The following is a 25,218-nucleotide window of genomic DNA, read 5'->3' as shown; positions in this document are numbered from 1 at the left end:
CTAGATCTGAAACCCAATGCATCTAGAAATGTGTCATCACACGCTAGCAAGGCCTCCTTGATCCAGGGAAATGTGACAGCTTCTATGTTTAAATAGGAGCAGGTGCAGGGGTCCCATTAAGAGGAGGTTAGGCAAGCAGTAACCTGTGGGGGTGCTCCTCAACCATGAACACCACCAGCCAGTACAGCCCTCTGGGAAGAACTGCTCTGCCTTTTCAGCGAGAAAAAGAATCCATGGATTAGAAGACCCTCCAGCAGGGAGAAGAATTAACTCATTTAACTCAGATTCCTGGAAATGCTCAGAGACCAAGCCCTCAGACTGAGAATTGCTACTCTGTGTGGGTCATGCCTATGTGCCAGGCACTGCAGTGGGCACTTGGGTACAACTGCAGAGAGACAGACATGGCTCCTGCCCTGTCTAGCCTACTAGGGGACAACCTACCTTGGGTCTAACTGGGCCCCTGCACCCCCCCCCCCCCCCCCCCCCGCTTCATGGTGGCAGGAGCAGGCTTACAACTGGCTCATATCCATGGACCCATCTCTCCTGCCTGGTTAACAGCTAGAACCTGGGGACATGGAATAGAGGTCACAAAAGTCACACAACTCTATACCAGAGAAGAGCTATCCTCATCTAAGAATGTCAGCCTGCGGCCAAGTTCTAGGGAATTTACTAACCACTCCTACTTAAAAGAGAGACTGTGTAAGGTGAAACTCTGGAGAAGTTGTCAAAGATCAGGGATCAAAATGCATTCTTTGAATCCACCGTGCTTCCAGAAGTATAGAAAGTAAGTAAAAATAGATGGATTTCCCTGGTGTTGTTTAAATGTCATCCCTGAAATGTATTTCGAGAGTGGCTGTTTTCTAACTACGCTCAACTGCGGTCTGAAGCAGGAGGTTCCATCCTTCCCCTTCCAGCTTGGGGAAGATAGTGCAAAGACTGGGTCCAAGAGGGCAGCCGGCTGCCAAAGGGGTATATTTCCTCTCTTTACTCCAGGGACTGGTCAGGGCCTGGGTTGGGTGGTGTAGGCCAGTTGTGTTCAGCCAGGACCAGCCTGTGGAAGGCCTTGTGTGTCTGAGAACTAGTCAAGGGCAGCTTGGGTAGGTCCAATTCAGGACCCTCTGTACCAACCCAAGAGTGACCATGGCTATAGAACACCGTATCTCCTTCACTGATACAGACCCAGCCCAGGGTGGAATTCCTCTGCTCACTGTGGTTGGCTTGAGGGCCCCGGCTCTTAGGAACTTGTAGTCAGTCCACTTCTAGCCCTTTTTTGGACAATGTTTCTGCAGCAGAAGAGTATTCTGCATGAGAATAGACAGTCTTTATAAGACTGAAGCCAGAACAGAGTACAAAGATAAGTCTTCCTTCACACCACTATTATGAGATCATTTCCCTGCTTAGAGACTAGGTCCAAAGTCCTTGGTCTTCCAAATATTGGTCATTTAGCTATAACCTACCTTTCTAGCCTTTATAGCAAAGGCAGTGGTCCAGGCAGCCTGGCCCACCTCTGGCCTTCACTCAGCTATCTGTGATCTCACTATCAATTGGACACATGGACTGCTTCCTCCTCATCCTCCGACGCTCTGATGAAGGCCTGCTTCTTGGCAATGCTGTCCTTGAGTCCCCAGCAGAGTGAGATTCCTCCATCCCCTGCACTTCTGTGGCACTCACCCTGTACCCCTCTTGTGACATCACCACATTCAGTCTTTGTAATGTTTTGTCCACCCTAACCAAGTGGGGGTCCCCGAGGGTGGACTCTGCACACTCCCCCTCGCCCACAAGCTGCTTTGCACACGGGCCACTATGCATGCAAAGCACATGTATGGATGCCCATGAGCTCTCTCCATTCCTAACGTCTCCTTTGCAGACACAACAGAAGGTTCTATAACAATGCTGACCTCAGTGGTCCTTGCCTTCTTCCACCAAATCTGAAGGCGGGGGGATGAGGTCTCGAGGATTCATTCTGGCCACCAGGCAGACATCATAGTTGTCATGCATGAGGACATTGACGGCTACAACATTCCACTGATTTTCCCATGGGTCCAACTCCAATATTTCTTTGGAGATAATCTCATGACGATCTGAAAAACAGCAAAGTGGGAAGATAAAATATTATAGGGGTATTCAATTCAGAGTTCATAATCACTGTATTAAATAACTTTCTCTAACAGACTAAAAATTAACAAAAAAACAATCAAGGTACAAATGGGACTGTTTGAAAGGTGTGGGCAGTGTTTAGGAAGACACAGTTTTCCTGTCATTTAAGAAACTAAGAAAGGCCAAGTTACAACTGACATTAAAAATTTATTCAAGACGCACTGATTGTCTAAAGTTGAAAGGATGTTCCACTGTTATGTTAATGATTTATTGATGCTGAGGGCAAGAGACAAAACTGTTCTATTTCTACACCTGTGAAAGGAGGTATAGTTGGAGTCATGTGACCTGTGGGAGTCATTGACTTCCTTGAGCTTCTTTTCTTCTTTCTTAAAATATATTTTATTGATTTCAGAGAGGAAGAGAGAGAGAGAGAGAGAGAGAGAGAGAGAGAGAGAGAGAGAGAGAGAGAGAAACATCAATGATGAGAATCATTGATTGGCTGCCTCCTGCACACCCCCCACTGGGGATCAAGCCCGCAATTGGGGCATGTGCCCTTGACTGGAATCGAACCCGAGACCCTCCAGTCCACAGGCCAAAGCTCTATTCACTGAGCCAAATCAGCCAGGGCGAGCTTATGTTTTCTTAATGCAGACAGAGATGCTAATACACAGACAGGGTCCTTGCAGGAAACATGGCACACTCTAACTGGGTAATTTGAAGAGTTTAGCAAAGGGACTGTTTGAAAGGTGTGGGCAGTGTTTAGAAAGACCCACAGGCATGGCACAGCACCCCAGGACTAAGAACAGCAAGGGCCATTGCCACCTGAAAGGCATCAGGGGAGAATGGGTACTGGGACTTGCAGAGGGCAGCTGTCTGGAGAGTGCTGCCTGGCAGGGGCAGATTTAGGGAGGGGAAGACAGATGCAGCCATCCTCGGCAGCCCTGCAGGGAGGGGGCAGGGAGAATAAATAAAATGACTCTCCTTTCACTCAACAATATCTGCTCTGGGCTCCAATTGGCTGAACCTAACCAGAAGCCAGAGGGGAAAGGAGCCATGAATGGAACCCATACAGGTTAGCTTTGAAAGACAGACAGCAGGATAGAGAAGGGATGGGGTGAGTCTGCAGGGGCAAATGAAAGAGTTCCAGCCCAGCTGTCTTTTTCACAATTGTGTTATGATTAGAGGAGATAATATATAAAAAAGTGTCCAGTCCTAGCATATAAAAATCAATGGCTTATGTGTGCTTGTAAAGGATGTCTATTTTGTAATTGTGGGGTGTAGTGTTCCATATGTGTTAATTAGGTCGTGTTATTCTACTCTTCTACACATTCACTGATTTTTGTGGGCTGGTTCTGTCAGTTACTGAGAGAGCTGCGTTAAAAACATCCCAGTAAGATTATGGATTTGTCCTTTTCTCCTATCAACTTTTTAAAAATATATTTTTACTGATTTCAGAGAGGAAGGGAGAGGGAGAGAGATAGAAACATCAACAATGAGAGAGAATCATTGATTGACTGCCTCTTGCACGCCCCATAATGGGGATGGAGCTTGCAGCTCAGGCATGTGCCCTTGACCGGAATCGAACCTGGGACCCTTCAGTCCACAGACTGACGCTATATCCATTGAGCCAAATTGGCTAGGGCTCTCCTATCAATTTTTAGTGTACACATTTTGAGTCTGTTATTAGGTAAATATAAATTGTTTTTTAAAATATATTTTATTGATTTTTTTACAGAGAGGAAGAGAGAGGGATAGAGAGTTAGAAACATCGATGATAGAGAGACATCGATCAGCTGCCTCTTGCACAACCCCTACTGGGGATGTGCCCGCAACCAAGGTACATGCCCCTGACCGGAATCGAACCTGGGACCCTTCAGTCCGCAGGCCGACGCTCTATCCACTGAGCCAAACCGGTTTCGGCGGTAAATATAAATTTTATAATTTATAAATTTATCAGGGATACAAGATGGCAGCAGAGTAGGTGTAAGTTACAATCACCTCCTCCCAAAACCAAACTGGAATTACAACTAAATTATAGAACAACCAACTTGAAGACTAGCTGAACATAAGTCTCATAACCAAGGATTTATAGAAGAAGCCAAATTGAGACTGATGGGAAGGGCAGAGATGTGAAAAGGGCTGGCCGCACACACAAGTATGTTAGCTGAGAATCCAGAGGGATAGCTCAGCTGCAAAGGTCCCCCCTGAGCCCACACCAGGTTCCCATGCCAGGAGCACCAGAGCTGGGAGAAGAGCCCACATTACACCTGGCTGTGAACATCAGTGGGGATTCTGTCCACCAGAGAGAGACCCAAGTCTGCTAGAAACCCAGCCACCCTCTTAAAGGTCCAGCACACAAAATCTCATTTGCAGCCAAGAGAGGGAGGGTGGCTCAGAGTGGACTGTAGTCATGCAAGGAGAGATTGGGTTGTGTGGCTCTGGGGAGAGAGCTGAAGGGACAGCCACCAGGCTCCCTGTACTGAGCCCCTCTCTCACACTGCCCACGGACTCCATTTTTTCCGAGTCTAGCACTCCCTCCATAGGCATCAGACGAAGGAAATGCACTAGCCCCACCATCCTGACTCCCTGTCATCCTGCTCTGCTGAGCTCACACTCTGCAGAGGAGTCAACTGGCTATGGCCAGCCTGAGTTCATGATGCACACTATCTAGGAAAGTTCTTGAAAAGGTCCAGGCAGAATCAGGGAGAGACTGAGTTGTGTAGCTTTAGGGAGAGAGCCATATCCCCATCACATGCTCTCCCTTCACACAGCCAAATCTTGGTCTGTTAGAATATAATGGACTTTGCTGACCTCATCCTGATGGTTCCTTGAGACCCTGTCCCACCATAAAGGTCACCAGGCTCCTGGCAGGTGGCAGGTGGCAGCTGGCATTGGTGTCCCTAGGATTTTTGCTGAGTGACTTCAGACCCAGCACCGGCACCGAGTCTGAGTCTGTATCAGTCTGGTGAACACCACTTGCCACTACCTGGTGACTCACTGAGAACCAATCTCAAACAATGCATGTGCTACCAGAAGCTCTAACTGGCAGCTGGCAGGCAAAAGCAGAAATGGGGGTGCCTTGGGCCTTTTGCTGACGGCCTCCAGGCTTGGAGCTGGTGGAAGCCAGACTTATTACACAGGTTGGCCTCTCCCCCCCACACACCCAGGCACAGCAGAGAGCCGCAAACTGTGATCACTTTGTAGCCCCGCACCTGTTACAGGCAGTGCCTGACATTAGCCAAACAAGTACTGGCAAGGTTGTGGAGAAAAGGCAATCCCGATACCCTGTTGGTGGGAAGGCAGACTGGTGCAGCCACTGTGCAAAACGGTATGGAATTTCCTCATAAAAGGAAAAATGGAACTGCCTTTTGACCCAATGATCCCACTTATGGGACTATATCCTAAGAATCCCAAAACACCAATCAGAAAGAATATATGCACTCCTATGTTCATAGCAGTATTACTTATAATAGCCAAGATCTGGAAATAGCCCAAGTGCCCATCAGTACACGAGTGGATAAAAAAAAAGCTGTAGACCATTTACACAATGAAATACTATGTGGCTGTAAAAAAGATGGAACTCTTACCCTTTGCGACTTGGAGATAATCATGCTAAGCGAAATAAGCCAATCAGAGAAAGACAAATACCATATGATCTCACTAATATGTGGAATCTAATTAACAAAATAACTAACAAACAAAATAGAACCAGAGGCATATATATGTGAAACAGACTGACACATATAAGAGGAGATGGGGGATGTTGGTTAATGGATAAAGAAGGTGTAGTGATTAGCCAAAGAATATATTTGCAGAGTCCATGGACACAGACAACTGTGTGGTGAAGGCTGGGGGGTTGGGAGGTGCAGGGGCTGGGTGGAGGTGGGAAAAGGAGTGGAAAATGGGGAACATCTGTAATAGTGTCAACAATAAAAAAAATAAAAAGAATAAAAAGAAAAATATTTCTTATTCAGTCCTATAATCAGAGATTAGCCTTCCCTCTCCCGTTTCTCCTCATATTCACTTTATAAACTAAATCTCATCTTATTCTTACGGTATCCTTTGGAGGTTGTAGCTCCATTTTGTAGATGTGAAAACTCAAGTTCAAAGGTTCAGTGAGTTGTTCAAGGTCACTGAACACTAAAATCCATGCTTTTGCCAGTGCTCATACTGCTCTTAGGATTATTCTTTGGTGACTGGGTCAGTTAAGAAGCTCAATCAACAACAGAGGAGGTTGTAAAACATTAAAAAATTATATCAGTACCTGCTCCATGGAATCCCCCACAGACATAGAGCTTCCCATCCACTGCTCCGGCATTGGTAGAATTGGTTCGAAGAGAAAGCATGGCACTTGGCATAGGTGGGCCCTCTCTCCAGAAGTTCCCATCAGGGTTATATATCTCCACCACATCCAGGCACTTTCGAACCTGGCCCTTGTCTCGACCCACGCAGCCAATTCCACCTATCGAGAATGATACACAGAAATGAGTTAACTAAGAACAAACACTTTATTGTGGATAGCACTCCCTTCCTGCTATGGTTTGTATCAGAGATTTGTGGGCCTTTGAAATTTCTCTTTCTTGCTTGGTGTTACTTCGAAGCAATAGTGATGTCAACTAGGTATTCCATAGCCAAATTTAATGTCATTTTTATTCATAGTGTTCCATCTGCTTGTTCTTATGCATGAGGCTGATTATATTGCAGGCTTTATATTCTACAATATCCAACATTGGTTGACACAATGAGCACTCCCTTTAGAATAAGAACTCCAGCCCAGCCGGTGTGCTCAGTGGTTGAGCGTCGACCTATGATCCAGGAGGTCAAGGTTCCATTCCTGGTCAGGGCACATGCCCAGGTTATTGGCTTCGTGCAGGAGGCAGACAATCAATGATTCTCTCTCATCGTTGATGCTTCTATCTCTCTCTCCCTTTCCCTTCCTCTCTGAAATCAATAAAAATATATATGTAAAAAAAAAAAAAAAGAATAAGAACTCCAGGTTTGAATGTGAGGGTGACTTGATCGGCATCTGCCTTCCTGTTGATCATTAGCAATGATTTCACCAATCTTGCAGGCTAGGGATGTGTCCTTTCCATTCCTCATTGCAAGCCTTTTCCTCTCTTCTTAAGTTGCATGAATTCTTCCCCATTAAGAAAGGGCCATTATTTGGTAAATTTAAGGTTTGGGATAAAAAGAAGGCCCAAACCCAAATGTCCAGTGTATCTTCCACTTTTGGATGATACAGTTCATTCAAAAGATATTTACTAATTGCCTAATATATGCACGGCAATGTGCTAAGTGATAAGGAGTTTAGAAAGATGAATAAGGCATCTTTCTTGACACTAAGAAATTAATGGGCTGTCACTTCTTTTATCTATAAACCATTAACAATTGCACATACTACCCACTTAATAGGGTTGCTGTGAAGAATAAATTTTAAAAAAGCAAACAAAATTATAAGCACCATGGAGAAGTATGATACACGTTCATTAACTACTAATATTGTTATTACTCCCCTCACATGACATCATTTGGTATGAAGGTCTTTGTTTTCATTCAATTAGAATTTATATATTATTAGTAGGAACTCATCCAAATAATGTTTTATTTTACAAAAGTTATCATTTATGATATCATTAATAAATAAAAAAGAAAATACTAAAAAAAGAAATTAATGGGCTGGAAAGAGCAATGTATGCAAATAAATGGAGGCTATCATGGCAGGTACCTTAAAAGAGATACAATTAGACTCAGAAGTCCAGAGACTATAACAAGTAACAGGAATAGTATGTACATAAGTATGACTTTAAATACAACCCTCTATGAGAAAAGTACTTGTGTAAGAATTTCCAATAGACTGTAATAATAATACAAGTTTGTAGGCGATCTTTTTTGTTCTTTCCTCCGAAGTCCCACAGTGAAAGTTCTTAAATGTCAGGACCATATTTCCTGACCTGAAATGTGGCTCCTGAGACAGGTGAATTCCTTAAAGGAGAGACACTCCTGCACTTGCCGACACTCTTCTCATCAGTGACCTCATTCCATGCATACCCAATCTGATATCCCTGATCTGCATGATCAATTCAAAAGACTTTAGAGGGGCCTGGCCATTTTGGTTCAGTGGTTAGAGCATCAGTCCATGGAGCAGGGGGTTGCAGGTTCAATTCTCATTCTAGGGTATGTATCTGGGTTGCAGGAGCCCCACCCTTGTTGGGGTGTGTGCAGGAGGCAACCGATGGATGTGTCTCTCTCACAGTGATGTCTGTCTGTCTCTCTCTCTCTTCCTCCTCTTCCTCCCTCCTTCCCTTCCACTCTCTCTAAGAAAATAAATGGGAGAAAAATATCCTCAGGTGAGGATTAACAACAACAACAACAACAACAACAACAACAACAAAATGGCTTTAAAGTGCTGGCCTCAGGTAAAACTAGCTCTCTTTCCTGTAGAAAGAGTCCTAGAAGAGTCCTTGGTGCTTGGCTGTGTTGTTTATAGCAATATCAAAACCCAAACTAAGAACTGCTCTGATCTCATGGCGCTTACTGAACACTGTTACTTAACACCTTTTATCTATCATCGCACTAGTCAGATGGTATTTGCATCATCATCTGTATTTTTTATCTTTCTTCAGTACTGCATCCTCAGTACCTGACACATGTGTGTCTGCAACGAATGAATGAGGAACGTAACTTTTCCTATGCTTTCTCAGTCTGTCCAAGCGGATTTATTTGTAAGCTCATTCAAGGCAAAGGCCACTTTTTACACATCTTAGATCTCACAGTGCCTGCCACACAGTACTCAATGAACCCAAGGCTGCTGGGAACAGCTTATTGTCGCCATGGTTGGGACTTATGCCAGGCATAAGCGGTGATGGAAGAGGACTTTGGAGGAAATCTATTTTTTCTCTTTGCTGATGGAGGGTGGCCTGTTTCCTATCTCAATATGAATTTAGGGACGGAGGCTAAAAACTCAGGAAGCTTTTAGCTACTTTCTCTCTTATCTTGCTGGATAAATAATTTAGCGCTTTACTGTGCCAAGTCTGAGCCGCAGTGTCTCCAAGGAAGGGACATGCTTTCCTCAGTGAACTGCAGAGCTCTGTGTTCATGTTACATCCACCGTACAAGGAGAAGTAAGCAGGTTAAATGCAAGTTCCTGGAAGTTAGGCCACAAACACTGAGCACCAACATTCTGAATGCAATTCAGAAGCTTCACATAAAAGCCCATTAGAAAAGCTCCTCCAAGATAATGCATACAAAGAATGGGTATTAATCTCTTGTTTTTTGGCTAATTAGAATGCTTGTCATTTTATTTCTCTGTTACTGAGTGTATTTAAATATAATGTCAGCCCTTACTCTACAAAAACAACTTTTTAAATATGTGCCTTCTTTTTTTTTTTTTTTTAATACTCACCTGAGGATATGTTTTTATTGCTTTTTAGAGAGAGAGAAAGGGAGAGAGAGAGAGAGAAACATCAATCAGTTGCCTCCCATACACATCTCGACTGGGATCAAACCTATGTATGTACCCTGACCGGGAATTGAACCTGCAACCTTTTGGTGTATGGAACTATGTTCCAATCAACTGAGCCACCCAGCCAGGGCTAAATATGTGCCCTTTTTATTTGGTTGGTAGATGGTTCACATGCTCTACTCCAGGGCAACATGGGCTTACAGGGCGTTCTGTCCTTGTTCTGACCATTAATACCTGAACACATTTTCTCTCTCACTTGGATGTAATTCCACAGTCAAGTACACTTTCAGCAAGATTATTAATAGCAGACTTAATGAGCTTAAACTGGAGGTGAATCCTGATTAGATAAATAATCAAATAAAAGCATGATCTCTGTTAATAAGTCAGCACCAGCACTACAAGAGAACTCTCTTGATGAGAAGAATCCTAGGGTAGGATCAGCACATCTTTAGAATTTTAATGAGAAACTTCCATATCTTTAATTTATATGCTGTCAGAACCTGAGCCTGACTTTATTCCAGAACAGAGAAATGAATAGAAATTACCTTTTAAAGTCATACCCAAGTGGACTTCAAATGCCAAACGTATACCTTAGTGTTTTCCTGGTGTGTGTGATGGATATGGAAGAGAATATACCTCCTTCTCTCTTATCATTTCTACAGAGATAAAGACCAGCTCTTCTCATGTTTGGTTATTGTAGAGACTTTCCCTTCTGTGGGGTGTGGGGGAGATCTCTCCCCGTGCAAAACCCGGCAGGAGCTGGCTGAGGGCAATGGCGGAGCTGTACTTTTCTGACCGGCTCCAAGGACTTGCCATCCACAGTGCCTTGAAGACACTGGTGCTGCTTTGATGCCCTTCTGACTGGAGGGTTGCTTCGGGTGGCAAGCGTACCCTAGTCTCCCCTGGGCTGCATCCAAAAGAGGAGGGGATTTTGTAGTCATTCTGACAGGCTCCTAAAGTGGCTTACATTGCTAAATAAGCTTTAGCAAATACATTTACTGTTGTAGGCTCCCACGTGTCACGGGAAAAGCATGCAGGCTTTCTGGAAACAGACAGACCCTGGTTCATATGCCTGTGTCACCACTTACTAGCTGGGCAACTTTGGGCAATATAATTTCTCTAAGCCTCAATGCTCTCATCTATAAGTTAAGAATAATAATACCAATCTCATAAATTGTTGCAAAGGTTAAATTATTAGTTAACTGTGTGTAAGAAACATGCTTCTGATTCATCTTCATAGAAAAGAAACAAAAAACGAAAAGAAACAGCATGTGGCCAGGCGGTTACTGAATTTCCCCAGAGCAAACAGGATGTGGGGGGTGGGAAGAGATAGGTATGAGAGCTGTGCACGAGGCCCATAACATACTTTCCAGAAAGATTCCCCTAAACAAAGGGAGGTGGAGACAGCTAGGAAGGCCTCAGCCCCAAATTTTAATGGCCCAATGGAAGAGAGCAAGACCTAGGCGAAGTATGAGGAAACAAGGTGGTCTCATAGGACGCAGCCAATGAGGAACCGGAGGAGGGACTAAGTAAATAGGCTATGTTCCCTGCCCCACGTGTGTGCCTACCATGGACGCCGGCACTCAAGAATGTTATTAAAAGTCTCATTTTCGCCCTCTTTCTCTTTCCCAGTCCGTCTTTTGAGATTCGGACAGGTGAGCCACTTCTCACACTATGTAAAGGTGGAGAAGGGTAAGGAAGAACTTACAATTGCTGATCCCTATTCACAAGTACCACTATAAGAATTTTATTTATTCTCATGTGCTGCATAGAAACAAAATGGCTAGTAGGTACTCAATAATGTTAATTCTTTCTCCTTCACCTTCTAGCATGCTGCATAAGTAAATAAGTGTTTACCGATCTTGCCAAAATCTTACCTGTGCTGACTCTCAATTTAATTATTTGCTATGTCTATAATTGATGACTTACTGATCAACTTTTTTCAAGGTTGGATAGAAGGTCAGAGGGCTGAGAAATAAGCTGAGCCTTCCTTTCAGCCTTCAAGTGGGGAGACATCTCCCTGCCTGTGATGTACAGGAACTCATTTCGTTGTAAGCATCTGAGAGAGGTAGGAGTTGTCAGGTGCCATCATACAAGGTAGAAAGGGATTTTGCATTTTGTCAGCTTCCAGGAGTGAAGCTGGCCCACACTTCTGAGTGGCTGGGCACTTTTTGACGCGCAAGTCAAATACAACCTATTCACTGCTAATATAATGCTTGTGACAATTTCATTCTCACTTGAGTTTTCTATTCTGTGACATTTTTCTACTCTCATTTTGGAGCCTACGACCCTAAAAGACACGAACCTAGCTTCTTGTCCCTTTCTTAGTCTAACACAGGGTTCTTGGGTATTTTCAGGACAGCATTGAAAGCAGGCTTATTGCTTGCTTTTTACAAATTCTGGGTATGTCAGGCAATGCTAATCTATATACAGGTGTCTTGGGCTCACAGAGCCTGAGCTGATGGTCCTCACTTGCATTAAGGCCATTCTCTTCACCTGCTCAACCTTTACTGTCTTTTGCCAGTTTTTTCTCTCCGGGCTAAGGAAAAAACATGAACGTCTCTCTGCATTTTGTTTGCTCCTCAAAAGAGATTATCATGAAAATCAAATAAAAGAGCTGAAAGGGAAGATCACGTTCCATTTGTTAAAGCCTGACCATGCTTGGTTTTGGAGGGAAAATCAAATGTTTGAAGTGTCTACATTTCCACTGGAATTGAAAATACATTTCAAGTGAAAATATTGAGCACTCAGTGCTGAGTCCTGGGTACGAAATAAGCTGCAATTACAAAATTGCCGTCCCACCTGGTTCTGAATACTCCTGGGCTTTTTGTCTTGACCCAGTATTGGACCTCAGTGAGTTTCAATGTGCAAGTCAAGTCTGGGCCTTATTCTGTCAGTTCTTCCAAACCCTTTTCTTTTCAATATGTTTTTATTGATTTTTAGAGAGAGAGAGGAAAAGAGAGGGAGAGAGAGAAACATCAATGAGAGAGGGAGACATCAATAGGCTGCCTCCTACATGCCCCCTTCAGGGGAATGAGACCTTTCTGAAATCAATTTTAAAAAACCACAACTTTTAAAAAGCCATAATACATTTTTAGAAAAGAAACACTGCCTTTAATTAAAGTGCCAACTTTCACACTAGCAAATAAAATCTTGATCAGTCACTAGAATTAGAGTCATTAGAATTCTTTTCACCTTTGATTTGTTCTTTATATCCTCACCTCACCAGTCTTCCTAAGACATTCTTTAATCATCTTGCTTCTGTAGTTTCTCATTAATTTCTATATCCTCTTAATTCTTTATCCATAGGCCTTGCAAACCTACTTCTCATTCACCTATACAACTATCTCTCACAGCTACCTGCCCCTGTGGGCTCATTTTCTCACTCTCCTTTCATCCTCTACTCTTACCATCTTCATTCTTACCTCCAAACTTCTGCTTTTGCCATTCTCCCTACTTATTCTGTCCTGCCCTTCCTCATGACCTCCTTTCCTAGAGCACACTCTTTTCTCCATTTCACCTACCCCAAACTTACAGGCCCTTTAAAATCTACTTCCTTTCATTCATTCAGTGGACATTAGTTCATGCCATAAAGTATAACCTCCAAAAGATGTCTTTCCTCAGATAATTTACCAAAAGACACATTATCATTTTTATTCCACATCTAGCTTAGTTGTGACTCCACATCAGGGGGAAATCTCACTTTGGTCCAATCAATACATTAGTTTTACCCCACTTTTGACTACCTCTAAATTTAACATAATTAGTAGATGAGCCCTTAACTCCCTTGAGTCATATATCCTAGGCAATTTATCCTAGTTTAAATATTGTTTCTCTGGGCCTATGACACAGCATATGGTTGTAACAAAGTAACAAATATACACTGAGTGGCCAGATTATTATGATCTCTGAACGCATAATAATCTGGCCACTCAGTGTGTGTGTGTGTGTGTGTGTGTGTGTGTGTGTGTGTGTGTGTGAGGCCTGGTGCATGAATTCATGCATGGGTGGGGTCCAGCTAGGCTGGCCAGGGGGAAGGGATATGGGCGGTTGGCTGGCCTGCCTGCTGGTCTAACTCCTGGTCGAGGGGACAATTTGCATATTAGCCTTTTATTATATAGGATATACACTGAGTGGCCAGATTATTATGAGTTCAGAGATCATAATAATCTGGCCACTCAGTGTATATCCAGAAGAAAAGATTATAATTACAAATGAGCATGAGTAGGGTGGTTGGGGGGAATATGGAGGGAGAAGGACACATATATAATACCTTAATCAATAAAGAAATTTTAAAAAATTACAAATGAATCTCAGAACTGAGATAGTTATAAATTATGTTACATAATGTTTTCATTCTTAAAATCATAAAACTATTAATATTTGAGCACATTAATTATTTTGCCTCTTGCTGTGCAGACATCCAAAAAATAATGGCTTCTCTTAAGGAAAACAAACAAACAAAATAACCAAAACTATTCAAATGCTTGTTTTTTTCTTTGTCATCTTCTTGCTATCCATTCTCTTCCCTACGTTTTTTCCACTTAGCCATCAGTGCAGATAGAACAAAATAAAGAATTGGCATAGTTTTCCCCCAGTCCAGTCAGCCTCCTTACCTCAGTTTAATTGTTTCCCATACTTATGGAGGAAGGGAGAAAAGGTGATAGAGGATGATGTTAGGAAAATGGAATGTGCTTAGAAGAGCAAAGGACTTAATAATAAAAGAGGGGGAAAAAAACCAAGGAGGAAGAATAGGGGAAATACAGTATATTGATGTTCTAGGATTATTTGTGGGAATGAGCCAGTCTTTCACCCACCCCTACTGGCTAGTAGTATAAGACCATACATATTCAAGCAATAAGAAAAAATGCATTCAGATAAAAATTACTTTATAACATCTCTACAGAAATTAGATAGGTGAGGCAAATGAAGAGGATTGGCCTGATCAGTGGCATTGTCTTACCTATGGTGGCTTTCTCTTCTATTAGCACAGATAATCACATTTGGTTGCAAAAGCTTACATTTCATCAATTAAAGGTAGCCAAAGTCATTCCCATTTCAAAATATTTTTCCTGGTAGTATATATAAGGATGTATCACTACTAGTCTTACATTCCAAGGGACTTAAAAATTCCATAAAAATAATTTTGCATTCAATATGTCAATGGATTTTCATTTAATATTATCTGACTGTGCTCTAGAAAACAAGAAATAAAAGAAAAATTTTGGCTAGCTACAGTAGGTACACATTTGAACTAGAATGCAAGAGGAAGGGAGAATAATTTGTTTTAATTGAGGCAAACTGCTGAGGAAAAAGAAGTAGTTATATTCTTTCAGCAATCTGCTTCTTCTTACCTAAGACATAAATCTCACTGTTGACTACAGCTGTACTGAATCGGTACTTAGAGTACTTCATGGGCGCCCGCTCTGTCCATTGATCTTGGCTGGGGTCATACTGCAACAGTTTGTTGCTTAATCGATCAGGTTCTTCATCAGGAAGATCCATCTGCATGAGATATGACAACCAATATAATAATACACCATTTAAAGATCTCTGTGAGTACATAAATGCAATCAATCTAATCAAATAGCCAAAAAGACAGAGGTTAAGTGTAGCGACTGAAACTCTCCAACACATACATCTCATGACTTGGGGTTATACGTACACTGTCAATATCAGAGGAATTTCTATTCTGTAACAGTGGGGCTAAGGCATTGGGTTACAGCAAATCATCTGTGATCTAGCAGTAGGACAATAAAATACAGCATTAAAAAAGATAAGACAGCCGTAGCTGGTTTGGCTCAATGGATAGAAAGCATCGACCTATGGACTGAAGGGTCCTGGGTTCAATTCCGGTCAAGGGCACATGCCCAGGTTGGGGGCTCAATCCCCAGTAAAGGGGCGTGCAGGAGGCAGCCAGTCAATGATTCTCTCTCATCATTAATGTTTCAATCTCTCTCTCTTTCCCTTCCTCTCTGAAATCAACACAAATATATTTTTTAAAAAGATAAGACAATAAAATACAGCACTTTAAAAAAAGTTCAACATCTTAAAAATGAAACCAAGCTTTCTAAAGCAGTATTTAAAGTATAATTTTATTTTACCAAACTTTATAGTGGTGGATTTTAATATTTGTGAGATACTGATTTTAAAATTTTATAAGGTATTTTTATTTATAATAAATTTCTAATCCAAGTAAAAAAAAATTACAAAAACATTATAGTTTCAACCCCATAATTATGACCTATATAGGAATGGTCTGAATTCAGTTTTCAAAATATATGGATTAATATAAATTATTTGCAGTTTATTTTATTTACATCTATTTTTTTAATGACTAGAGATAGTACAAATTGAATGACTATTCTTACACAGATGTGTCTTCTCATAAGCTTCAGGTGAAGTAATTTTTTTTACAACATGTCAGGGACTTCTATGACTTCAGGCTAAGGATGCTTAAGTGTCTTCTGTTTTTTGTTTTGGATGCAGGTGTTCAACACAGAAATAATTGCCATATTTGTGAAAGTTGTGTGCAATTAATTTTAATTACTTTAAATGCATCAAGAGTTATGATCACTATGGTTGCAATCACAACCCCATGTTACCTTGCAATTTAATGTATAGTATTAGTACAGACTAGCAAAAGCTTCTGTTATGCAACAAATATTCACATGCCATCTGTTCAAAGATAATATAAATTATTAAATATTAACTTTATTCTTTAAATTTTCCTTCTAATGTAAGTATTCCTTTAATGTATTTAATCTCCAATACAGTGAAAGAAAAGTAAAGAAAAGCTTCTAAGTTGTCTTTTGAGCTTATTCATGGAAAATTAACAATGTAATGAATAGTTATGAAAAAACTTAATCACAGATAACTTGTCAGGTATCAGCTGTGATTAAACCTGTACGTCTTTTTGATACAGAGCACGACATTTAAAATGTAAAGTTTAAGTTTTTAAAATGAGCATGATATTCTATATACATGGCAAAGTCCAAGCTTATGAAATAAATGCAAAGCATCAGTTTTATCATGAAGAAAATATGGAGAAGTAAGAAATTATATAGGCAAAAATAAATTCCATTATGTTATGTGGGTGGACAAGGAGTTAGTAAGCTTAATTTCTGTTAGAAAGACTAGATGGCCAGGGTAAAGGCAGCTGGAGTGATATGATACCGCTGTGAGAGCTCCCGGCACTGCGAGGAACACCCAAGCGGAGACAAAGGACCGGCCACGGCGGTCACACTCCATTGACTTTTCAATTTTGGCTTGCCAACGTTTCATGGGCTTCAATACAAATAGTACTCTGATTTCTCTATCTGTTGATGCCCAGCAAAGGCATAAAGTGTTTAAAATCACAATATACTCTGTGGAAATGAGCATTCTGGTTTCCCTCTTAGAGTAGGAATTTTAAATGTGGAAAAGACCTTTAAAAAGTTCTTGCCTCATGTCACACGGCAGTTATGCAGACAGTACTGGGATGAGGACCCAGCTTCTCTGCCTCCTCCTTAGATGCTCCCTACAGATAATCCCTCAACATAAGCATCTTTCATTATTAGCAAGATGGGAAGCATCATGAGGAATACAGCGTGAGCCCAGCCGGTATGGCTCAGTGGTTGAGTGCTGATCTATAAACCAGGAGGTCACGGTTCGATTCTCAGTTAGGGCACATGCCTGGGTTGCGGGCTCGATCCCAGGTGTGGGACGTGCAGAAGGCAGCCAATCAATAATTCTTTCTCATCATTGATGTTTCTACCTCTCCCTCTCCTTTCGTCTCTGAAATCAATAAAAATACGTTTTAAAAAAGAATACAGCATGAATACTGAATGAAGTCATGTCTATGAATAACACACTTTTAAAATTCACTCCCCTAAACTGCTTTAACACTTAAAATCTTAAGTTCAGTTTTCTAGAAAAATAAAAATATTTTATTAAAAAGTGTAAGTCATACTCCTTTAGTATACAACAACCATAACGTTTTTCAGCATAGCAGCCAGACTCAGCATAGCCATGCCAACTGGGGACATAGGAAATGTCTTAACCTGAGGGGTCCAGCCGCCAATCACATAAAGGTTGTTATTCACTGTCACTACAGCATGACATGCCAGTGGAAGTGGAAGGGGAGCCACCCTTTTCCAACTGTCCCGTTCTACAGAGTACTTATCAACACAGTTGGTGATAAGGTACTGGTTTTTAATTTTCATCTGTCCCCCTATAACATAGAGGTCATTATGGACACTGCCCAGAGCATAGAGCTCTCGAAATTCAGCAGTGCATAACTTTTCCCAAAACTGGTTTCCTCGATCGTGATACCTGTAAATTAATAGAGAGAGAAGTCAGGATTAGAGTCAATATGAAAACAACTACCCAAGAAACACACTTAAGTTTCTTTTCCAACTAAGATAATATGATTTAGTTCTTCTAATTGGAAAGGGAAAAAATCAATATAAGATAGTGATACAGGTTTTTTTTGCAAGGACTGAGGAACAAAATACAATGTGCATCGAAATAACCACACCTACCTGCAGAATTTTAGGAAAAATAATATACTGAAAAAGTATAGAATATCCAGGACTAGCCTTCATTTCCTAATTCTGGGGAAGAAAATCAAGAACAATAGGAGGCCTAGCCAGTTTGGCTCAGTGGATAGAGTGTAGGCCTGCAGACTGAAGGATCCCGGGTTCTATTCTGGTCAAGGGAACCTACCTCAGTTATAGGCTCAACACCTGGCCCTGGTGGGGGAGCTTGCAGGAGGCAACCGATCGATGTGTGTCTCTCTCACATCGATGTTTCTCTTTCTCTGTCTCTCCCCTCCCTTCCACTCTCTCTAAAAATCAATAGAAAAATATCTTCTGGTGAGGATTAACACACAGACAATAGGAAAGTCTTTCAGCAAATCATTTGTAACTTTGCCATAAGAGAATAAGAAGTAAAAATAAACACACAAAAAAGTCTCTTCTGTGGAATAGAAGTTTCAGTTTAATACTACATTAAAGAAAAAGTTTTAGAGCAGAGAATCTGAAAATATCTCCATTCAATGACTTCTAATGAGATGATGTAGGATGTGTAGACTTTAACGATTGTTCTTGCTGGCTTAGAACAGCATTAAGAGCTCCTGTAGGTGTATGGAAAGCCGCCTGCAGGCGTCTGTTGGGCATTTAACATATATTTTAATCCCCTAGATATGATAATTTCAGTAATTTCTTCCATGAATAATTATGTCAGCCTGAGAAGAATCTTGGGAGATAGGGACATTAGGATATATGATCTCTCAATTCCTCCAGAAGTCCAACACATTAACTGATTATCTGTGTGTGTGTGCGTGTGTGTGTGTGCACGTGTGTAGCATTTTATAGTCACTGAATATATGAGTTTGTGGCTATACTTTGTCATGCCTCTTGATAGTGGTAAGTCAATCTTGATTTGGGACAGTCTAAGAAGGACAAAAGTACTTATGGGGACAGAGGGATAAAATATGTGATATTAGATCTGTCCCAGAAAATACAGAATGTATTCAAAGCTAAAACAAAACAACGAAAAATGTAAAATATAGAAAATAGGGAAAAAATTTGTTGTTGGAAACAAAGAAAAAGTTTTATGTGTGTGTTCCATATGGAATACAATTTTAATGTATGGACTACTGATTTTGCATCAAACATTGACATTTGATCATATTTATAGGAGTTTTTCTCTATTGTTTAAGGTCAACTCTTTCATTCTTCCCCAGAGATGACTTTTTACTTTAGGCTTGACAGAGAAGTTGGAAGATTATGCTCCTTTCCTAGAGCGTATGGCTGGCTTGTCCAAACTGAGCACAGACATTTATCAAACCTCACGATGGCTGTCTTCTATGAAATTCTAGGTAGGAAACCAGAGCCCCTAGCGTCACAGGGGAATCACTATTTTATTTTCTTATTTTTAATATACTTTTTATTGTTGATAGTATTACAGATATCTCCTTTTCCTCCCCCCCCCCCCCATCCAACCATTTTAAATTGTACTGGATTTTATAAGAAAAAGAAGGGCTACTGAAGTAAAGCCAATGAATGAATATACACCAAGAACTAAAAAATGCATTTTGGTTTGCTGAGATATGATTCAAGAATACAGGGCAAGAATGAATTATATCCCATGAAGGTTGGGATGTACATGTTTGCTGGGCAACTTGCTAATCTGATTTTTAACATTTTGAATTGAAAATGGAGAGAGAAAATGCCCAGATAAAACTGTAAAATTTGGGAGGATTGAGATCTTGCTTCCCAGCAATTATCAGTTTTGGCTCAAATAAAATCATAAAAATTAAAAAAAACCCCTAAAATTTATTAAGAAAAATGGGTAAGACTTAAAAAAGAAAATAATAGTGACAAAACATTCAATGTTCTCAGAGGTTGACAGTCTGAAAACAATAGACAACCTCAGCTGTATATCGAAGTATGGGAAATAAGTAAAGGAGATGGAAAGGTATATGTTTTTGAAAAGAAATGACTGACTAGAGTATGAATCTACTTCCTTTTTCAGTCAAAAAGAAATATATCTGCATGAAAATCTATGAAGTATAGAGTACAAACAAATTGAAGAACATCTGGAAAAAAATAAAAGGGATGAGAAACAGGGATAATATAGTAGGAATATACCACAATTGATTTCTCATACATATCACAAAATTGGCACTAAAGTGACCTTCAGTAGTGCTGTAAGACTTTAACTATCCAGACAACTGCTGAAAGTTTCATTTAAACCCAAAGCAGTGCTTCTGATAATTTCATTATTTGCCTTGCTGACAATTTCATTATTGAAGGAAATGAAGAGGGTAACTGATATTTTTACCCCAATTCTGACCAATGTGGAGGAACTGGTTGGTGATGGGAACCTGGTTGAGTTCAAGATAGATAAGATAGACATATGCTGTAAGAAAGGAAGCAGGCTTTCAAAAAAGTTAAGAGGTAAGATGTTTGAGGATCAAAACAGAAACACATTTTGATAGGATTGGACATTTATTAAAAGAACACATATGCACATATGCATAACCCATGCACACAGACAATAGTGTACGGAAGGCCTGGGGTAGAGCTGGGGCTGGGCAAAGGGGGCATCTGTAATACTGTCAACAATAAATTTTAAAAAATTCTGATGGCAGTTTTGTGGACTATCTTGATCAGGAAGAAAAGGAGCTATTTAAAGAACCTGAGGCACGTTTAACAAGAGGCTCTCAAGTGGAAAGAAGTGCATCTAACCAAGACCAAACAAAACAAGTGGCATGGATCTATGAGAATCATGCTGGGGAAGCCAAAGCTTCCTCTCCTGTAGGAATTGATATCCTGGCTCTTTAGTGGTTACCTGGTAATTCTGAAGAAGACTGCTCCTTCTGCTCCATGACATGCTCTGCCACAAGGGGCATAGGTCCAGGCCACGTATCCAGGGCTCTGCATTCCCTTCCCTCTCTCTACTAGGGAAGATGAAACACATCTCCAAAGGATGAATGTGAAAAAGGGACAGGTCTATAGCTTGAAACATTGAATGCTAAGAGGTGACAGAAAGATAGTAGACCTCCTAATTCTTTCTTTGTCAAAACTTCACAGTCCAGAAGAATTACTTTCTGATGGAAAAGTCTTTTTAAAAATATATATATTTTATTGAATTTAGAGAGGAAGGGAGAGGGAGAGAGAGAGAGAAACATCAATGATGAGAGAGAATCATTGACTGTCTGCCTCCTGCACGCCCCTTCCTGGGGATCGAGCCCACAACCCAGGCATGTGCCTGTGGCTGGAATCGAACCTGGGACCCTTCAGTCCGCAGGCCGACACTCTATCCATTGAGCCAAACCAACTAGGGCATCTGATGGAAAAGTCTTAACAAAACCTGGTAAAAGAGTACTGAGAGGAGAAAGATATTGAAGGAGAGCTTTACTGTCTAGTATGTATTCTATGTGCACATTTATTACTTACCCAGTTAGATGTAGGAACTGAATACTCACTGAATACTTGCCGAATAAATAGTAAACAAATGTATGCGTCCTCACATACAAGACCTAGGTGATATGCTACTTCTTAGCAGACACTCTTGTTCCTCTTACAGTTCTAGGATTGAAGCACTCTTACTTAGGCTACAAACATTTTATACTGTTGGAGGCTTAGGGAAGATCCACAAATTAAGGATACAGAATGAAAAGTGACATATAACTAGTAATTTTTGTTTGAGAAAAAAAATAGTACTCTGAAGCAGGAACTAAAATAAATCAGCTCAAAGGAGTCAGTAGAAATCAAGTTTTCTTCTGGTTAAAAGTTATATCAAGCTCTTCAAAAACAAAGTATATTGATAAATAAGGAAAGAATGAAAATATACAGTGGAATCACAACATACATTTAACTTACGCAAATTCAACTATATGTTTTTAACAAATGGAGAGAAAAGTTTTTTAAGTATGGGTGATTTAATGATGACTTTTACATATATGTAAAATGTGTAATTACAGGATAATTTTGACTGCATGATATTTAAGATGTGATCATTCTTTCAGTCGTATTTTCTGCCACTGTTGCTAATGTCAAAGCAAGATAATGAAAACAAACATAAATGTAGTGCTAGATACAAACCTATAGATTTCAACATTCTTGTTCTTTTGTCTAGAGAGTTTAGAGGCACTTGCTTCTCCAGCCACAATTACAGCATTGTTTTCCATGACAACGCCAGTGCACACAGTTCCTAAACCCTCCCCATACTTGGGAGAGGAGATAAAGTAGGTCTTCCGTGACGCGGGATCGTAACAAAAACTGGCATCCCCATAGTTCCTGCATCTTGACTTGATTCCTGAAGAATTATTGCCAATGCAAAGCAAAAGACTAGTCGTCTCCATGCCATAACGAAGATTTAGAGGGTGTGGTTGGGGTGTCTTGAAGGCTTTGAATGTGTTTTGAATTATGTCAATGCAATTTGCATCACATAGAAGCATCGTGTTCCTCTTTAGGGCTTGTCTTAAAAAAGAAGGATTTATAAGTTCCAATCTGACTTGCTTCAAAAGCTCAACAAGATGCTCTTTGCGCAATTCTTGGTTATGATTTACCCATCTCAGAACTAAGTCCAGAATGCTCTCCTCTCGGGAAATGTTAAGGTCATCGGATTTAATAAGCGTCAGAAATTGGTGCACTTCAAGTTCTAGTATTTCTTCATGTAAGCTCACCTCCGCAAAGTGCTGATACAAATATTTCTTCGATTGATCAGATAAATCTTCAGCTCCAATCTGCTTTGCAAAATAATAGATACCTACACAGTTGAAGGCGTCCATGTGGTCCATCATATATTTTTGACACACACTAAAGACTTCTTCCATCTGCATAAAGTAGGCAGCCATAGCTACAGTTTGTACATTGGAATTATTGATCTCCAACGCCGCACTGTACATATAATTTAATATAACTGACACACTTTCTGCTGTGATGTCATAGAGTACGACTTCTCTTTGAGTACATTCAATTAGTCCGCAGGTGAACATAGCTTTGAAATAAGGACTAAAGGCAGCCAGGACCAATCTGTGGCAAGGAAATGTCTCTCCTTCCGCTATGAGTACTACATCTACCATTTCTGATAATTCTTTCATGTTCTTAATTTTATTCAGTAAATTCAAGCTATGTTGGCATTTTTCTTTCCCCTCAAGTCTGAACTCCATGATACACTCTCCAGTGTTTCTAAGTAAGTCGTCTTTAAATTTAGCTTGATTCTTGAGGGGCTATTTGCATGTCTGATTACTCACAAAGCAACAGAGATGTCTTATAACATTCCTGAGGGAAAGAAAAAGAAGCAGTTTTCCTCTAAGAAAAAAGTCTCTTAATAAAAATGCAGCATTAGTTCAAAGAAGTATTTATAAATAAATATTATTCATTCCAAACAGAATAGTTTAACTTTAAGATATCTACTTTTTCATACCTAAAAATAATGTCAATGGGATAAACAGTAAATTTGTATTTTCCTAGCCAGCAGCGGAGATTTTTCTAGGGGGGCTGGAAAGCCCTCCCTCCCATGGTGAATGAAGACAGAAGCGATAAGATGGGCACATTTTGCAGTTCCACTTCCAGTTACCAAATACAGCTGCCCTCCCTGCAGGCAGAGGGTACAGAGGCATTAGGTAACGTTCTCTCTGACGAGATGCAGCATCACCTAAAACGTTATGTGCACCTCCCCAAAATGCACCCAAATGTTAACATGGCCACTTCACAAAGCCACAACAGGGGCCATGCAGTATGGCTGAAAGAAAGAAAAAAGTCCCCTAAAGTTCTGCTCAAAACGTTGCTATGAAGTAAACCATTCAATACAGATGCTTTGGAAAGCACAACCCAATATCTGCTGATTTGAGACTTCACAATACTTGAAACTTAAACTAAATCATCCTACACTTAGAAAATGCAAAAAGTCATTAGGTTTCTCTCTCCTCCCTCCTTACTCAGCTTTTCTTTGTTCCCTATTTCATAGTAGCAGGGACTGCATCACTTCTCAACTTAAAGAGCACTAGTCTAATGAAAAGTCTCTAAGCTAGATGTCTCATCTTCCCCAGGGAAATGGAAACAAGCTGTTTCAAGGAAGTTAATGCACAGTTTTGACTTATGAAGGACATTCTTAGAGTCAGTAACCTTAACGTGAGGAGGGGATCTTAAATATCTGTCGCCCTTTCTAGTTCGTATTTTGCTATAAGTTGCATGCAATAAGAATAAACGTTAATGGTAGAAAAGTCAGTACTAAGAGGTTAAGAAAGAAGGGGAGGTGATAATTTCAACAATGGGAACACAAAATTTGCAGCTGTAAAGTTTATACATCTTCTAAATCTCTGTGATCCTGTAGAGTCAGAAATCTCACGTGTCTCAATAAGGCATGGCATTATTTTCAGTGCTAAATTAAAGTTATTTTCAGGAAACAAGTGTTAAGTATGATAGGAGTGTTTAATTATATAATGGCAACTATAAGACCTATAAAAAGGAATTATAACAACTAGCCAGAATCTGTGTACTTAAAATAGAAATAAAACCCTTCTTGACAGATTTTCCGGCGTTAATAGCTCAGTTTTATTTCATGAGGAGCTTCAGACTTTATTTGCAAGGACTTGCAGGTTAAAAGAGGTCATTATATTTCTGAACTCTTCTATAACACCTTATGAGTAGCCTAAATCATATTATGTAGGCTACATTAAACATAAGAACATCAATCAACTTTACAGATGATAGTTGTTACGTTCAGTTGAAAAGCATAAAAGCTTTCTTATAAGAAAACACATATTTAAACATTTTTGGTATGGCATTGATGTACAAGACTCCCTCAAAGGATATCAACATTAACAATGCTGCAAGGCCAACTGCCGCTTCCAGATACGATCACGAGATCCAATATGCTGCAGGCAACTCAGACTCATAGTTCCTAACACGTTGATCTTGATGTTGCTAGTACAGAAGTGAGTTGCTGAGGACCCAAATCATATGACTAAACCCCTAGGATTTCATATCTTTTTATAAAAAATGTTTTTATTGACTTCAGAGGGAGGAAAGGAGAGGGATAGAGAGATAGAAACATCAATGATGAGAGAGAATCATTGATTGGCTGCCTCCTACATGCTCTCTCTCCCACCCCTACCCCCCAACCAGGATCGAGCCCAAAACCCAGGCATGTGCCCTGACCGA

General features: G+C 40.5%; 1 protein-coding gene across 1 annotated transcript; it reads right to left on the bottom strand.

Moving 5' to 3' along the window:
• Window positions 1-1,899: 1,899 nt before the first annotated feature.
• Window positions 1,900-23,222, bottom strand: KBTBD12 (kelch repeat and BTB domain containing 12; the record flags this gene model as incomplete). The annotated part of the gene is made up of 5 exons (XM_079783485.1): window positions 1,900-2,081; window positions 6,362-6,559; window positions 14,914-15,064; window positions 17,602-17,872; window positions 22,153-23,222. 5 exons carry the CDS (start codon window positions 23,220-23,222, stop codon window positions 1,900-1,902), a joined length of 1,872 nt encoding a protein of 623 aa, XP_079639611.1.
• Between the last annotated feature and the right edge of the window lie 1,996 nt (window positions 23,223-25,218).

Source organism: Cnephaeus nilssonii (genome assembly GCF_951640355.1).
Source record: "Cnephaeus nilssonii genome assembly, chromosome: 11".
Lineage (NCBI taxonomy): Eukaryota > Metazoa > Chordata > Mammalia > Chiroptera > Vespertilionidae > Cnephaeus > Cnephaeus nilssonii.
This window is presented reverse-complemented; position numbering and strand designations above follow the sequence as displayed.